The following is a 17952-nucleotide window of genomic DNA, read 5'->3' on the forward strand; positions in this document are numbered from 1 at the left end:
TATCAGGTTCCACATTACCCCAAAGAGTAAAGCAGACAATAAATTAAAATATATATATTAACAGAATCTGACATGTTATAACCATTCAGTTGGTTGGAATTGATTCAGTTTCAATTAATTTGGTCTAGTTCATAATAATCTTCAAATAAATGCGTAATGGAAAGGACTAGACTGGAAATTTGAAGTTGGTGGGTTTTGTATATGGTATTGGTTACCATAATTAGATTATTATGATTAGATTATGCAATAATCTGCCAGATATACCATATATTGTCTCCACGATGCATCGATGCTTTTTACAAAGTGTCTGCCAAAATATCATAGTAAGCACTGTTATTGTTTCTACAGTATAATCTATAAGAAATGAATATGATCTCCATCAAAGAGTGTTACACGCTTTTAGAATTGTTGTTTCTCTTGTCATTACAATGAAGTAAAAAGAAAAGTAGGAACTCTGTTATTCAAGGAAAAACTATGTTGACCATGCTTAATTTCTAAAGTATGTAACTAATAATTATGGAGACAAACAAACTGATTAATCTTTTCAGAAGAAAATGTGTGTGGTACTTGCCCATGTTAGACCTTATATTATGTTCCGGGTCAATTTGACTCGCAGAACATTTTTAGTTGTCGGAAATACTGGGATGTTTTTCTTAAAGAATTGTGGGTTACCCATTATTTTAAGATGTCCTGTTACAGTGTAATTATACTGAGTAATATTAACTATGTAGGGTTAAGCACTGGTTTACGGTTAGTTGCATGTAATTAATTATGCATAACTTATAGTAAGAGCAAATGGTGGTTTGTTGTCTCACTAGTTGCGTCATCAGGTTCTGCGCTCCTATTGGTTTTTGATTTGACGGCTGTCGTAGGAGAAGTCACACTACAGGACTGCGCGTCAAATCTTCTAACACAATTTGATCACAACGGTCATTAATCGGCCATTGGCTAATATGTCAAACTGGCGATCAAAGACTTCAGATTTTGGCCTAGGATCAGAGGAATCTTTTAGGATTCTCAACATTTGTCCCAGGCCCTGTTTACACCTAGTAGATGTGTGTTTGTCGATCGGATCACAAATAGACAAGGAAGATATTCCCGTTTACACCTGGTGTTTTAATCCATTTCTTTTGTCCACTTTCAACCACTTCTGTCCTGATTTCTTCGAGGAAGAGGTCTATGGGCTGGTAAATAAATCGGGGTTTTTTTTTTCAGATCTTTCAATCTAATGGACAAAATAACCTTGGACGCAATTTCCATATGAACGCACCCCGAGATGACAGAAAAACACAGAGATCATCAGCTTTAGTTTCTGCTCTGAATGCCACAAGACAGTCGAACGCTGTGAGTGTGTGTTAGAAATCAGGAATGGTGAGAGAACATTGTGCTTGGTACATTTTCCATCTTCAAACTAAACTTAGATCTTCAGTCGACAAAGTTTAAATCCCGTCTGGCTAGAGCTCTTCCCATAATGTTCACGCATTAGTTCAGTAGACGGAGAGTAGACGGTCTTTTGTGGCCGCTTGAACACATTCGACCACATGAGAGTTTACACTAAGAAAGCAATCCTGTCAAATGTGTTTTCGACTCCCTCTGGAAGTGGACGAAAGTGGACAGGTTCAAAACCTGTATTTAGCGTCGTCCACTAGTGATCGGATCTTAATACCAGATGTAAACAGGGCCTCAAACGGTCAAAATCGTAGCGTGAACCTGGCTTTAACAAATACCATTGATGATAGAATATTTGTTTTATTGGCACCTGGCTGATAAAAGAAAGATAGATGTGAATAAAGGTCTGGTGTGTGTATCCATGTGCTCACAGGTCTGTATACCAGCACACTCTCAAACACAAGCATTAGAGCATGTCTTCTGAAATCCTTCCTCTCTAATTACTGTGTGAGGTGAGTACTGAGACCAGTCCTGTGTGCGTGTGCTGTTATTGCTCCAGATAATAAATTGCGTGCTACATTGATAAACTAATGCAATTACAGGCAGGGTCACAAAGTCAGCTAATTTACAGATAGCAGTGTTTGGGGGTGGAGGGGGATGTTGAATAGCCCCTGGGGTCCTGATGCAGTCTCTTTATTTCCACTCGGAGTTTAAAACAGCGAAGTGCAGCAGGATTGATCCTTCGAACTGCGTCGGACTGACCGTTATAACAACAGAAGGTCAGAGATCTTTAACAGAGGCCAATTATTTTTGCAGATAGCATCCAGACAAAAACAGGCTTAGGAATCAAAGCAAGTGATTGAAAACCTGCTGCAATAACCAGGATAATTATTGAATTGCTTTAAGAAAAGTTATTTAGAGAGGATTCAAGTCACATCTGGTCAACTTTCAGGATCAAATTAGAAATAATCAAAAAAAGTAAAAAAATAAATAAAAAATATGTATTTCACCAACATCACTCCATATTCTTTATCTTCCATTTACGGTAACATAAGGAACCTAAATGACTTGAGATCATTCTAATCTGTCATCTTGGTTCCAGAATGTGTTTGTAATGTAATGTGACCTTTGACCCATAATTAAATTGACATCTTTAACCTTCATTACAGCCTGTCACATCTGTGCAAATCAGAATGTCAATACATCATTGGGTTTACATTAACTGCACAACACACACAAGACAGTCTTGGAGTGAAGTACACATATAGGGACAATCAACAAGGTTTATATATATATATATATATATATATATATATATATATATATATATATATATATATATATATATAAAATGTGATCATTTAAGAATCAAAGTGTTGGATAAAAGCAGCAAAATAGCTAAATCAACTGCAAAGGTTTAGTTCAAAAGGTTTGATGTTATTACATAATAATTACAATGTAATAAGATGCAATAATGATGAATTGTATCAGAGTATTGTGCAATGAGCAGGAAAACATGTAACTCACAAAAAATTCTGGCTAAAGCTCCATAATATATGAATTACACTCTTGTTGAATCTGCATAAAGTTCATTTTCACAAAATAAGAGGCATCATAAAAATGTCATGTTATTTCTTATTTAGTACTGTCCTGAAAGGTATTTCACATAACAGATGTTTACATATAGAAGCTGCAAACATTCACTGATGCTCCAGATGGAAACACGATGCATTAAGAGCCGGGTGTGAAAACTTTTGAACAAGATTGAACACATTTTTTCTTATTTTGTTTAAAGGCCCTTTTTTCCCCCATTTAGAACAGCTCTTCAGAAGCTACAGAAGATAGTTACACATTTCCCAGAAGACAAAATAAGTACAATATACCCAGGTCATGGATTTTTCTGAAGAACATTGGGCAGGATGAACAAAGGACTCATGAACAACACACACACAAACAAAGTAGAGGATCATCCAAGTAACAACACACATTACAATTCAAGGTCAAGTAAACTTTTTAAACTGGCCATTTTTACCAATTTAGTTATTTTATCTTACGGACTATACTGTATGTAAATATTCGTTATGTGAAATACCTTTTTTAGGACAGTACTACGGAAATAAGCAATTTTTATGATGCCTCTTACATTAACATGCAGATTCTGCTAGGGGTATGTAAACATTTGTGCACAACTGCATATTTGCAGCACACTGCCATTCAGAGATCAATCAAAGAACTAGGGGAAGAAGTGATGATCTACTGCAAATGTAGCCATAATGACAACAACAGTGCAAAATCTACTCTACTGAAGAGCTTTAATAAGTTATAATAAAAATGACATCACACTAGCCAATGCATATTTAATTAAAAAAAGGGTTTTGCATGAACGCATGCGTGAATATTTACACTGACAGAAATCTCTTCGACTTCACTGGAGTATTTTTAACACAAGCGACGGCTGGATCTGCCCGCGGTCTCGTGTCCTGTGGCACCGAGACTCACGCACCCCTGACACCAGTATCTGGGATGATCCATTGCCCCTGGCAACACAGGGCCTATTCCCAGAAGCCCCTCTGATTTATGGAGCTAATTTTGCCATGTTGCTGGGGAATCTGGGATTTGTGGTTCAGCTGAGGGCAGTTGTCTGCATGACAAGGCCACTGTAAAGTTCAAACAGCCAAAGCTTCTGTCAGCACCTTTACCGACGCCACAGAGTGAGACAGATGGAGAGACTCTTGACAACTCACCCGGAGAGAGATGTGCGCAAAAAAAAAGACAAGCAAGCGCAAAACACAACTACAGTAATCAGTCATTACTAGCGCTGTGTTGATATTCATTATACTTCTGTGAAATTGCAATTAATTCATCTTAAATTACTTTTACCGTGGTCCCACTAGGGGGCCTCAGCAAATGCCCAGGGGTGCCTCAATAACTTCATTTTAATCATTTACTTTAAATATTTCATTTTAGTTGTATTGATCTTAATTAAATGCTAAAAAAAAACTAAAAATAAGAATGCACAATGTTAAATTGATATTGTATTTGTTTTGTTTTTTTAATACAACAGAAGCACATGCTAACTTACATAGGAGGGCCTTTGAATATTGTCTTGGTCATACGGGGACCTTGGAGTCAAAAACTGATGATACGCATGCAATTGCAGGAGACCTGAAAAGCTCTTGCAAAGTTAGCATTCAATGGCATACAATAATTCAAGTGTGGTGATCTGCGAATTCATATGAGGAGAAAGAATATGCAAACCAATATACAGTGTAGGATGTAAACGTCATAGATTGAACTTTTGAAAGAGCACAAATGGTAATACTTTAGTGTCCTTGTCACATGTTACATGTCCTTAACAATAACAGATCATTTTGCATAACTACAAGCAACTAAACCTAATCTTATAGTAGGAACATGCGGTTAATATTGCCCTGTAAAAAATTATTATAATTATAACTGTAAAATAATATAAAAATGCAACACTGTGCACCTTTTATATATTAGCATTTACCTTCTTGGCTTGTGGAAAAGCTGCTTGTTCACGTGATGAATCATGTGACTGACAACCACCAGAAAAATTTGGTGATTAGAGTGTATTACAAAGGTACAAAACCAATATTAGTACAGGTTGGTATATTAAGTTTATCAGTTAATGAAATACTTTCTTTTTTTTTTACTATAAATCTGTAAAACTTCAAATGTTGCTACCATATTTTTTCAGTTAATTTCTGCCAACCACAGCTGCCAGTTTTTTACTGTAATTGTATAATTACACTGTAACAAGGACACCTTTATATACACATTTAAGAACGACATGAGAACATTGGACAAAGTAACCCTTTAAAAGGTTTATGTATACTATGTATTCTTGGTCATACTTTACTATAAGTTATTTACACTGATAAAACTAATCTAATTTAAGCATTTTAAATTTGTCAAATCAGTGATGTCATGGTTGCATATGGCAGCTAGTACTCCTGTCTACCATTCATCTTGCTTTACTGGATCATTTTACCAAAAGAAAAAATAAATTATGCATTCTTGCAAGCAGTGGCATTTGTTTTGTCTATACCGACTGCCGCCCAGTGGCATGAAACCCAGTTCAGGGAAACTCAGTCTTCCTGTTTCTCAGATATCCAAACAAGAAAATGCGGCCACATAGATTTCTCCTCAGGCCTGTATTATGATGTAGAGTTCGAGATTTAGTCTCAAACTGAGCTCTGCACGTCTGGCCGAGGGGGTTTGTTTTTTTTAAAGGATGTCGGGGATAAACACTAAATTAATCATGTTTTGGCTGAACTTGCTGGGGACTGAAATTTGCTTATAGAGGCTCGTGATCACATAAAATATTAAAGACTTTTTCTCAGCACTAGCAGAGGGTACGAGAGAGGTTGGGCAGGAGGAGGCCACCGTCACCCATCGCAGACCATAAAGACGAGCACATTTTAATGAAACAAACGAATAAATGAGACTCCAGAACTGAATGTGGGTTATATGTAAATTCACATAAGCAGGACAAGTTATGATTTTGCATACATTAAAGGGATAGTTCACCCAAAAATGAAAATTGTCATTTACTCACCCTCAAGTTGTTCCAAACATGTAGGAGTTTCTTTCTTCTGCTGAACAACACAAAAGATTATAGAAGTCAATGAAAACGGTCAACTGTTCTTTAAAATATACCAACATTCATTATATCTGTTATTATTATAACAACATGAGAGTGAGTAAATGACCATTTTCATTTTTGGGTGAACTATCCCTTTAATGACCTAAATATGCAAGATGGAGACTAACAATATAAGTCTCGATGCCAACTTCACACCTTATTTTCAATTCTAACACATAATTTACTTCACCGGTTAAGAAATAAACCCATTTATCTTACTGACACAAATTATAGATTAAAGAGTCTTTACAAATGACGGGGCCAATGTAAACGCGTTAGCTGAAGCTCTCAGACACGCTATAAACTCGTTAGCCCACGTTTTCTGTGGTAAACACATTACGTGGTTTATCCCGCCGGAAACGCATTCGCCTCACGGACTCGCAGCTCACGATGAGTCCCAGTTTAAAAAATACATCACTTCATTACAGAGTAGTCAGGCTGCGGGAGTCCCTCAGATTAAATAGCTCTATTTAAGAATCGCGATTTACATCCCTCACACCATGAAAATCTCCATAGTAACGACACACTAACTGACCCAACAAAGCTTATTAAAATGTTATATTACACTGGTATAGAGGTCAAAGGTCAACTTTTAACTAGGGGAGGAATGGGACACACACACACACTCACTTTAGGCCTGTGCGCTGGTGAGAGATCAGGTCCTGGCTGTGGACGGAGGGGGGATTGGGAGAAGATTGCAGCATGAGGTCGTGTAGGAGGGGGATCGCGTCCACTTAAGGGCCCCCTTGCTGGGCCGGGGCGAGGTTTAGTTGGTGGGGTAAAGCTGGGCTTCATGGCACACTCCAAGTGCAAATCCAATTCTTCACAATTAGCTGAGTTTCCATGACAGGCACCAAGGTGGGAGAGCCACATCACCGACTGCCACAGCTCTGATTGGGTAATTCGTTCTCCACTATGCAAATGTGATGCTCGGAGGTTGTAGGGGGTGCCTGATACAAGTAACCAAGATGGTGCGATGGCATCAAGGGTCAACAAATATTGTAAAAACAGGTTTTAGTGTCCCTGTGGGAAAATAGGTGGGCAATTTTATCATAAGTTGACAATGAAATGTCCAAAAACTAGAGAGAGGCCATCAAGAACGCAACGAAATCCATACCGACATGTTATGTTTCGGTGATCCGATGTAGTTCAACCTTCATCCATAATTGTATTGCTATTGCATCATCACACATGGCCTAATGGGCAGAAATGCACAACAGTTACAGTTAGTCACCAAAACAGAACAAAGATTTCAAAAGAAATGCATAATATATACAAATAATATTGCTTACCTCATTGAATGCTGTTCATGCTACATACCTGCTGGTACTGTAGTGCATGGTGAATTTAGGAAATTTGCTCTTTTTGTGAGGATTTGGGGGTGGGGGTTTGAAATGGTCTTTATTCAGCTGTTCAGATTTTTTTTTTTTGTTCTCAATGCTGCTTTTGCAGCAGAGCTCTCAATATTTTTTTCTTTTTTTTGCAGCTGTTATTTTTTCTAGACCATTTCAATTCTTTATTTTTTTTACATTTCAAAATTAAACTCAGGTGATGAATTCAGAAGCAAAGAATTCATACAAACCATTAAAATTCATACATAAAATATGTACACAAAAGCTACATCCTCATCAGGCTGATTATACTAAGGAAAGCGTACAACATGTTTCATAACAATGCTTCAAAAATGCTCTACTGTGGTCTTTGAAATTGAAACATTCTCCATATTACTTTCAAACTGTAACATTTCCAGAACTGTTCAAAAGAAATTTGGGTCAACATACTGACCATAAAAAAACTAAAAATAAGAGCAAAAGTTAGTCAATGTTGACACGATACAAAACAATCGATGAGGGTGAAAAACCAAATCACTCATGAAATTTCACAACTCAGTTATTCAAATTCACAGCCTTTTGACAGATGCTCTCTATGTGCTGCTCAGGTTTGATAAGTAAAATAAAAAAGCGAATGAAATGTAAATTAGAATTTTAAAAACAACCATTTCAAAAACACAGAACTCAAGAGTGGTGCAGTGCAGCAGGACTGGACAGAAGCCTTCATCTTCATCTACGCCATGAGCGCGACTCGTTATCGTCTTCCTCCTCATCATCGTCCTGCAGCAGGGAATCGTCCACCAGCGAATCCTCTGGAAACTGTAACCAATCAGAAAACACACTCAGAACCAAATGCATGCTCAATGATGAAACTTTTCCAGGTGGTCAGTCACAAATTGCTGGTCTAAGTGGCGTTACATACCATTTTGTGCTTACACCATGGGTACATTCACTCTATATGTGAGCTCTATGTAATCAGAACTGTTATTTACACTCAATAACAACGATGAAACAAGGAGTAATACGAAAATATACAGTGGCATGTGTCCTGTATTTATGAAAGTATGTTGTAGGCAATACAAAAATGTTAACAGTCGCTAAGAAACATCACAACTTTCCCAAAATAGAAAGTAATTCTAAGGTTGTGTGGTCACAGCTGTGCATGACATGTATTGGCTAATTTGGGCCAGTTTACACCTGGTCACTTCATGCATTTTCTCTGATCGGATAGCTATCCGATCGCGAGAAGACCAGGTGTAAATGCCCTCCGAAACGCTTTAGAGTGGTCTGAGATGCATTCCAGACGAAACTGGACGAGTGCAAATGCATCTGGTTGTTGAAACCACATTTGTAAATTTTACTCCTCCCAAAAATGTTAAAAAAATAAACGTGTGAGCGTGTTTATAGGCTATATGACATGTTATAGCCAGATATGACAGCGCTGCTGTAACATGCATCAGTGCAGATGAGTAGCTGAGCATCTCTTCACCAAGCCAACGCACAAACTGCCGCAAATGAAGTCGCAGACGCTCAACACACAATCATCTTCATTAACAGAAGTGAGACTAGATGATCTTACCAGTGCTGATGCCGCTCTCTCTCCTATTGCGCTCTTTGATCTTGAAATTAGCTGATGATAAATAAAATGCAGCTCATATCGGTTGCTTTCGTTGACGTGAACTAAAATTTGCATGTAGCGCGGAAATTGAAGTTCGGATTTATATTAGTTATGCGGCCAAGTGGCATAAATGGAACGGTTTTAACAAATCAAGCTATATCCAATCAGTAAAAACCCATGAAGTGACCGGGTGTAAACAGGCTCGTAAATGTGGCTCATCCAATTAGAATTAAGAGTAAGAACTGTTTTATAAAAGTAGTTATCTTAGATAAAGCTGTGCATGCACTGATGACTGCATTTGTCAAATAATCTGATATTTTGGTTTGTGACTAATACGTTCCAAACAACAACAACAAAATTAAGATGAAGAACCTTTCAGTATGTAAAGTATTTAAGCTACTGAACAATCCAAAAATGTGTATACCGAAGAACATTCTAACATATATGCAACTGTTCAAAAGTTTGGGGTTGAAACGATTTTTTCATGCTTTTGAAAGAAGTCTCTTATGCTCAATAAAGTTGGATTTATTTGATCAAAAACATTGGGGCGGGTGGGGGGATGGGGTAACAATACAATATAAGTTGTATAAGTAATATAAGTACAATATAAGTAATATTGTGAAATATTTTTATAGCATAAAAATATACTTTTTATTTTAATATGGTTAAAAATGTAATTGAAGACTGGAGTAAGGATGCTGAAAATTCATAAGTGTCACATGATCCTTCAGAAATCATTCTAAAATGCTGATTTGATACTCAAGACACATATGATTATTATTACCAATGTTGAAAACAGTCATGCTGCTTCATACTTTGAAGAAACTGTGACGCATGCTATTTATTTGAAATTTCCGTAACATTGTAAATGTCTTTACCATCACTTTTGCTAAATTAAATGCATCCTTGATGAATACAACTATTACATCTCAAAAGATTCTTACTGACTCCAAACTTTTGAGCAGTAGTGTACATCAATTTTGCTTAATTTCACGCAAAAATGATTATGTTGTAATACATACAGTTACATTACTTTCATACCTAATAAAAGAAATACAAACAGCTACAAAAAAGACTGACCAAATACACTTCAAGTGAACAGTGATGAAGGGCGTACCTCCTCATCCTCAGGTTCAGCCTCATCCAGGTCTGTTGTGTTGAGGGAAGCCGTGGGCTTGTGCCAGGCCAAACGCAGCTCCTGATTATTTAACCGAATGCCGTGGATGGCCGCCTGAGGAACGGAGTGGAAGTTTAGAGTCCACATGAAGGCGTACATGTGCATGCATGTGTGTGAATATGTTAATACCTGTTCAGCCTCTGCGCGGCTTTTGTACGTAATGATGGCACTAAGACTAGAATCCTCCATCTGGCAATCTTCAATCTCCCCATATTGCTGGAGGTTAGTGGGAAAAGTGGTTATGAGTCAAAGACATCTCTCATAAGCAGTGTGATGCAATGTGCCCTTTAAAGATACTCACTGCGAAGTGCGGCAGCAGGTCGACTCGATCTGCCTCAGTGAAACCGCTGATCTCTAAAGCTTTGGGTCGATGATCCACCACAGCGTGATTTGGAGCTCCTCTCCCGCGCCCTCGAATCCCTCGGCCGCGGCTCCTCATGGACCCCCGACCCCTGGAGTGGGCCCCCCTCCCACGTCCTGAGGTCAAAAGCCCCCTTTTGGCAGCCTGAATATAAAGAGCAGATCTAATACAAGCTTACAGAGTTTAAGTAGCACTGTACTGCCACCCGGTGGAAGGTCTGAGAATGAGTATAAGAAATAAACCAAAACCAGTGTTCTTTGCCAGCTTTGTTTACAACCTAAATCACAATTTGAATAAAAGTTTTATTTCTCATGTTACTATCTACACACTGCAAAGTTTATGGATTGAGATGCATATATAAATGTAAAAAAGTGTCAGTGATAACCATTGCAATGAGACAAAAAAATTATATATTTTTTTTAGATACTACAAATCAAAAAAGATATGTGAATTAAGTCTTGCAATCTAATAAACCTGCTACTTGTTCTATGTAATGTGTGATGTGCTTATTTGCTATTCAGGGGTTTCTTTGTCCATTAAAGAATTTGCTTTGTTATTGCAACAACCACCACTTTTTGTAGAAAGATTGCACTTTTTTTCTATACTGGTAAAGTGGTGCCTTTAAGTAAATATGACTTTAATTGTTCCATTAGTCTTCATTTAGTAAAAAAAAGAAGAAGAAAAAAGCAGTAAGTGGTGACTAAGTCTAGATAAATTTTTAACCGTGTTGATTTTGCAGTAAAGAATTATGTTCTATGTAACATTCGCTCTTCTATCCAGACCATGTCTTTTTTTCATGAGGAGCAAAAAAGTAATACCTTTTTAAATGTTTTGAGAGCAAATGCAAAAGTATCAAGATATATTTTTAATATTGTCTTGGAAAAATATACAGAGATATACATTTTAGCTATAAATACAAGACATAAACCACAGTGAGGTGAAGAATGGAGTTTTTGTCTCCTTGTGAAATACCTCTAACTGCAGCTGAGTGTATTTGATCTTGAGTTCGGCAGTATCCTCTCCTGCCTGTACTTTCTTATAAAGGTCCAACTCTGTGTCCAGGAGCTCCTTCTGGGCCTGTAAACGACATGCATCAGGATATACATGTGCAGGACAATTCATGTCTTGATCATCATGTTTTGTTAGAGTGTGTGTGTACCTGGGCTTTGCTCTTGAGCGTGGTCTTCAGGACATGAGCACTGGACAGTCCTTTTATCTCTTCCTGGAGTTTGGTGATGCTGTTGGTGAGGGTGGTGAGGGTCTGCATGATCAGAGCTTTATCCTCCACCTTCATGGACTTGTTCTTCTCTAGCTTAGATATCAGCAGCTGAATATGACACACACAAGTTATTAATGCAAACCCCAGCCAAAAAAAAGACGAAAAGCAGCACGCTGTCATACATACATAAACATGGAGAACATTAAAGTAAGTGATTACACGTTTATGTATAGTGTTATCTGCCGCGGAAGCCAAAAAACAAAAACAAAGACGAGCATGCAAAAAAAAGAGCAGCGTTTTTTAACATTTATGATACGGTTTTGCTTGTATATATAGCTGTCACTGAAATACTTATGAGCTCTGACACATCACTGTCCTCCTACAAACAACCTTTCGCAATTGTCTTGATAATTTCGGGTATGTAAAATCTTTCCGACCTGTATCGGATTCAGGACCACATATGGAAGTGGCACAAATCGGAATTGAAAAGATCAGATGTGGTTTGTGCTGTTCACTACCCTGGAAATCCAGAGTTCTCACGAGAGCACAAGATGAATTTGCTCAGCGAGTTTACTCTGGCGTCAAGTCATGATGCTCATTAAATATGCCCTTGTATCCGAGCTACACCAATCACATCGGGTTATCTGATATAGGCGGGCCAGAGGCGAGTTAAAGATAGATGACGACAGCGCTGTGACGACGAAGTCATTAGTAAACATTGCAAGATGGCTTTGGATGAACACCAGTTGTTTGAAACGGCTTTGGCCGCTACAATGAACGAGTTAGACTTGGCTTTTTATAAGAGGAACAGAAGACAGCGCTCGAATCCTTCCTTTGCAAGAAGGGCGTTTTTGCTGTTTTGCCGACCGGATACGGCAAGAGTCTAATCTACCAGTTAGCTCCGCTGGTAGCTAAGCGTATGGAGCTTATTGTTGTGATTGGTCATATTGTTATCCAATTGCGTGCAGTGAGATTTTCAAATGCATGCTTGGTGCCGCCCCTCGAACTGGGCGATTTTCATTAGTCGATGCCAGACCATTAATCTTTCAGATTTAGGTCTGGATTTCCAGGCTAGCTGTTCATACTATCATGAGATAAAACAGATCTGAATCACATGCGAGCGAAAAAATCTGATTTGGGCCGCATTTGCCTGCAGTCTGAACGTAGCCTTGCACTGGTTTAAATCAAAACACAGTAAAAACAGTAATATTGTGAAATATTGCCATTTAGGGTAAGGGTTAACTTTTCTATTTGAATATATTTTAAAATGAAATATATGTTCAGTGAAGGTTCAGTGACACATGAACCTTCAGAAATCATTCTAATATTCTGATTTGCTGCTCAAGTTAACATTTCTGACTATTATCAATGTTGAATTGAAAACAGTTGTGATGCTTCCTTTTTTGGTGGAAACCATGACTCTCTGATGAATAAAAAGTTCGATTTTGATCAATTTAATGTGTACATGCTGAATAAAAAATACTTTTTAACTTCATCAAAATCATTAAAACAGAGCTGTTCAACTCAGAAAAGAAAAAAATATTTGGTTGCTGTCACTAATTAATATAACATATGCACAACAAGACAAAAGGGCAACAATTAATGACGCACCTTCTGAGTCTGAATGTGCTTCTCCAAAATCTCCTGTTTCTTTTTTCTGACGTCCTGCTGAAGCTTCAGCGCCTCCTGGTGGAGAACAACAGAACCAGAGTTCACAAACAATGCCAAAACAAGCATACAAAAACAAGCTACTAACAAGCACAATTACACAAACCTGTTTTCTTTTCAGGGCATCTTCAGTGCTGACCCTAGTCCCAAATGGCACCCCCTTCTGGCCAGCTTTTAGTGCATCTGGGTTATAAACAGTCTTAGTCAGGCCATGTGATGTGGAAATGACCTGTAAAGAAATAAAATAAAATAAAAACCTTTACATTACATATAAACAATTAGAAGTTTTTCAAAAGAAGCCAGTGGTTCACAATATGAAATGAACAGTCAGAACATATTCTACACAAACATGTCAAAGTAAGCTGAAATGTGGACTAGACTTTATAATAACAGTACAAAGCCTGGCTGTGCAAAACTAGACGAAAACAAACCTTTCCTCCAACGCCAGCTGGTTTAGGGAAGCCAAGACGTTCCTTCACTGAAGCTTTGGTTGTATTCTGCAGAGAACAGAAAAACAGACATGCTGAGATCTGAGACAACATGGAAGACAAAGCGAATCCAACAACATTACAGCCTGACAAATCCACATGAACAGAAACACAATCACCTGTGGAGGGACGTTGGGACCCTGTGAGGGCTCAGGGTGAGCTGTGGGTAGGGGTCCGAGCCGGTCTTTCACTGACTGTTTCAGTGTGGTCCCTGCAGGCTCCTGGTGAGACTGTATGCTCTACAAACAACAAACATGGCTTCTATAATCAGATTTTGCAGCTGCAACCATCAGCTATTAAAAGCACCACTGCTGAGTATTGGGCAAACATCATGCCCAGCACATTAAGATCATGTGACAATATTGTAAGAATTTGCCCTAAAAAGCAAAAGGGATGTGTACTGCAAACAGTATAAACGTTTTTTTGTGTTGTGGAAAGAGGTATTAATGCATGCAGCATTGGTTGTAATTAATGGGCCATTAATATATAGACAAGGACGATTACTAAGTGAACTGTTCGTCATAGTCTTTAATTAGTTTAATTTTTATTCATGATGTGTTTAACAAATTATTTAATTCTAAAACATTCTATAATAGGATTACAGAAAAAAGGTTTTAAAATTTTCAAGTGATTTTAGTTTATGTAAAATAAATATGAATTGTATTGACGTGATTGCATGTATTGAGCATGTGTTATTTTATATATATATATATATATATATATATATATATATATATATATATATATATATATATATATATATATATATATATATATATTATATTATATATCAAGTTTTTTGTGCCCAAGATCCAATAAGAGCACTGATCTATATAAATGACTAGAATAAATTACATTTTAAAATATTACATCAGAAACCAGTTAATTTAAATTGTAACAATATTTCACAGTATTACTGTTTTTACTGTATTTTTGATCAAATAAATGCAGCCTACTTTCAAAAACATTAAAAACCTTAATGTTTTAACCTTTTGACATGTACTGTATGTGTTTATTTATACGCGTGTGTGTTTGTTTCTAAATCAATTTGTGATAAATATATGTAAGTTAGTAGTACCATCTTTAAATCAAATTGTGATTAAATGTATATTTATATTTTTAGTGGCACTGGTCACTAATCAACCCCATATTGCTCGACCGCTAGTTCTAGTAGTTCAATTACACCAAGTCATAGTCTGTTTACTGGAGGTTTTCATACCGGATGTGGCGTGGTGTGCATGTGCTCCACTGTGTCCTCTCTGTGCCAGTGTACTCTGATGAAGCGGTTGTTGAGTACCGCCTCTGTGCTCTGCATGGCCCGCTTGGCTTCTTCAGGGGAGGCAAACTGGATCAGCGCCCCTTCTGGGTCATTATTATACGCCACCTGAAACAGAGGAGATATGCCTATAAGCCTGTAACATCAACATATCACAACTGTTGACTTCTAACCACAGGCTTATCTGATCTACAGTACCTGGAGATTGACTATGGTTCCAAACTTGCTGAAGTGCTCATTAAGTTTGCTGATGTTGTTGAGCTCATGAGGAATCTGACGGATGGCCAATTTGGTGTTTATTACAGAGTAGGGCACTTTTCTTTGAAAGCCGTGGTGGTTGGGTTTGTTGAAGTTTGGTCTGAGGAGTAAAAGGGACACGTCTCAAAATATATACACAAGGTCAAAAAACAAAACAAAAATGAAACAGCCTGAAGAGATGCAACAAATGTACACTGCACCAAAAAAAATCTTGATTATTTTATTTGGGTGCATAAACTTGAGATTTGGACTGTAAATTGGACTGTAAACACTGTAAATTTCCAGCAACATATGCAATTAAGAGGCTACAGAGGTAACATATTGGTACATTTAATTAAATAAATGCACCAATCATGGACTGATATTTACATTTTGAAACTAAAAAATTTGCATCTTAGTTTTATGCTAAATCGTTAATTGTTTATGTAGATAATGTTTACAACAACAACTTACTTGTCAAACCAGGGTTTCTTAGCAAGAATTGCTCCATCATGCGGTCCTGCTCCTCTCTTCCTGGAGTCTGATTCTAAAACTATCCGAGTGCTGTTGTTGTTTGACATTTTCTCTGAAAGAATTACACACACACACACACACACACACACACACACACACACACACACACACACACACACACACACACACACACACACACACACACACACACACACACACACACACACACACAAAGAGGGAAGTTAAAAGATAAGAAAATCTAATAGGAAGTGTATTATATCCATGAAGAGGGGGGTTAAGCAGAGAGGCCAGTGCTCTCTGTTACCTCTGTGGGGCAGATCCACCTCACCCATGGTCAGACCAATCAGATTGGGCCGCTGAGCGTTGACTCGGTGTCTGTACATGGGCCGTGAGGTCATGCTTGGGGCTTCAGGATTATACACATCAGGCTCAAATGAGTCTACAGATATATAACAACAAAAACAGCTATAATTTAAAAAAAACAATCATCAGCATTTATTTATTTAGTATGTAAACTACCATCAAAGACTATGGATATGTGAAGACGGTTCACTCCTATAACTTATGAATGGGAGAAACTGCAACATGCAATATGGAGGAATATGTCCCGCATTCTACATAAAAGAACAGATCTCTGATAGGTAAAGTTATTGTGTCACTGCAGCTGCCGTTAAAAGCTCCAGTTCCCAAAGAAACCTGAAACTTGTGCTTAGAACTGCACTAGCTGGTCTAGCCTGAAAAATAAGCCTTTTGGTACTATTTGAGCATAAAAACAGCATTCATGGGACAGCTCATGTACGATTTTGTTCCGAGTTCAGCAAGCAGTTTTTGAGATTTGAGATTCCCACATTCAAATAGGACTTGTTCTTGAATGCTTGAAATAGGTAAAATTTCCTTGAAAGTCTGATCTACAGTAAAAAACGAGCAACGACAACGAGCTACAACCCAATTTTCCTCAAAACGAGCTTTATAATATAAATTGGTCTCTATGATCAGGCGGCTGAGAGACAAGTCCAAAGGGACCGCCTGCAAAGTGCAAACCCGAGTCCCTTGCCGCCACCTATTGCTGTAATAATGTAACCTGCACTGACTGACAACCTGTCTAAATGCACGAGCAGTGCTGATACTAGTGAAATATCAGCAGTTTTAGAAAGCCTCTTGTCCAGTCAGATTCGAGGATCTGAACTAACGGTTATACATATAACAATAGACCAACAAGCTTATTGTCAGTTTTATGTTCTGTTATGTGGACCCTTATTTTGACATTCTGTTTGTTTCCTTTAGTTCCTGTTTCGGTTTCATTGGTTACTGATTATGTCCTTGTTTGATTCTATAGTTATGTATTAGTTTCACATGTCTACTTTACTTTTCTTTGTTCTAACCCTGTTTATATAGCCCTGCGTTTCAGTTGCTCTTGGTCAGTTCTCGTTTATGCATTGTGTGGTTTGCATTATTCTCCTGCACGTTCATTCAGTGTTTGGATTATTAGTAAAGCCTGTTTTGTTTTTGAATCTCCGTCTTCATGCTGCTGACCACAATCTAACACTTATTTATAAAGCAACAAAAAAAAAACTTTAATCAATAGATCGTTATCAAGAGAGTCGTAATCAATAGAATTTATTTTGAAATGAAGGCAGGCTGGCTATACGTTATTCCTGAGATATTCCACAGCATTGTAGTGTTGTGTTTTTCCTCATCCATTTGTCCATCAACTTAGTGTTAATCAAGGTTTCTTTCACCAAAACCAGTCATAATTTACATATATCCTCATATGGGTCAGTTAATATAAGTTCAGGCTCAAGATATGACAGTCTACATAAACACCTTCAGAGTCAATCAATCACTGTATTAGACATGACACATCTATGAGCACTAACCTGAAGTGAACAGGGGTGGTGGAGGCTGTGTGATCGGAGGCCGGATCCCTGACGTGACTATAGTCGGCACAGAGCTGGTCATGGAGTTCGGAGGGGCGTCCATACCAGAGGGCTGCAGGGCCGGAAGAGGAGGAGGAGGACCTGAGA

The 17952-nt window shown here is 37.8% G+C and overlaps 1 protein-coding gene across 11 annotated transcripts in view; it reads right to left on the reverse strand.

Moving 5' to 3' along the window:
• Nucleotides 1-17952, reverse strand: part of rbm26 (RNA binding motif protein 26) — a 37185-nt gene that overhangs the window by 14879 nt on the left and 4354 nt on the right. For 4 of the 11 annotated variants that reach the window (XM_079883946.1, XM_079883942.1, XM_079883938.1 and 1 more), the window contains exons 9-25: nucleotides 17806-17946; nucleotides 16233-16367; nucleotides 15908-16019; nucleotides 15395-15554; nucleotides 15140-15304; nucleotides 14040-14159; nucleotides 13864-13929; nucleotides 13539-13661; nucleotides 13376-13450; nucleotides 11705-11872; nucleotides 11518-11622; nucleotides 10486-10689; nucleotides 10314-10400; nucleotides 10125-10238; nucleotides 8969-9019; nucleotides 7351-8208; nucleotides 6689-7254 (exon numbers count right to left, since the gene is read on the reverse strand). In XM_079883946.1, the coding sequence (XP_079740072.1) occupies nucleotides 8119-8208; nucleotides 8969-9019; nucleotides 10125-10238; nucleotides 10314-10400; nucleotides 10486-10689; nucleotides 11518-11622; nucleotides 11705-11872; nucleotides 13376-13450; nucleotides 13539-13661; nucleotides 13864-13929; nucleotides 14040-14159; nucleotides 15140-15304; nucleotides 15395-15554; nucleotides 15908-16019; nucleotides 16233-16367; nucleotides 17806-17946 (1916 nt within the window). In that variant the 3' untranslated portion in view covers nucleotides 6689-7254; nucleotides 7351-8118. Of the gene's footprint in view, nucleotides 1-5971; nucleotides 6012-6688; nucleotides 7255-7350; nucleotides 8209-8968; nucleotides 9020-10124; nucleotides 10239-10313; nucleotides 10401-10485; nucleotides 10690-11517; nucleotides 11623-11704; nucleotides 11873-13375; nucleotides 13451-13538; nucleotides 13662-13863; nucleotides 13930-14039; nucleotides 14160-15139; nucleotides 15305-15394; nucleotides 15555-15907; nucleotides 16020-16232; nucleotides 16368-17805; nucleotides 17947-17952 lie in introns of all 11 variants that reach the window. The other 7 variants (XM_079883939.1, XM_079883947.1, XM_079883940.1 and 4 more) reach the window with 4 other exon arrangements.

This window comes from Squalius cephalus, assembly GCF_949319135.1.
Source record: "Squalius cephalus genome assembly, chromosome: 10".
In the NCBI taxonomy this organism is placed as follows: Eukaryota; Metazoa; Chordata; class Actinopteri; order Cypriniformes; family Leuciscidae; genus Squalius; species Squalius cephalus.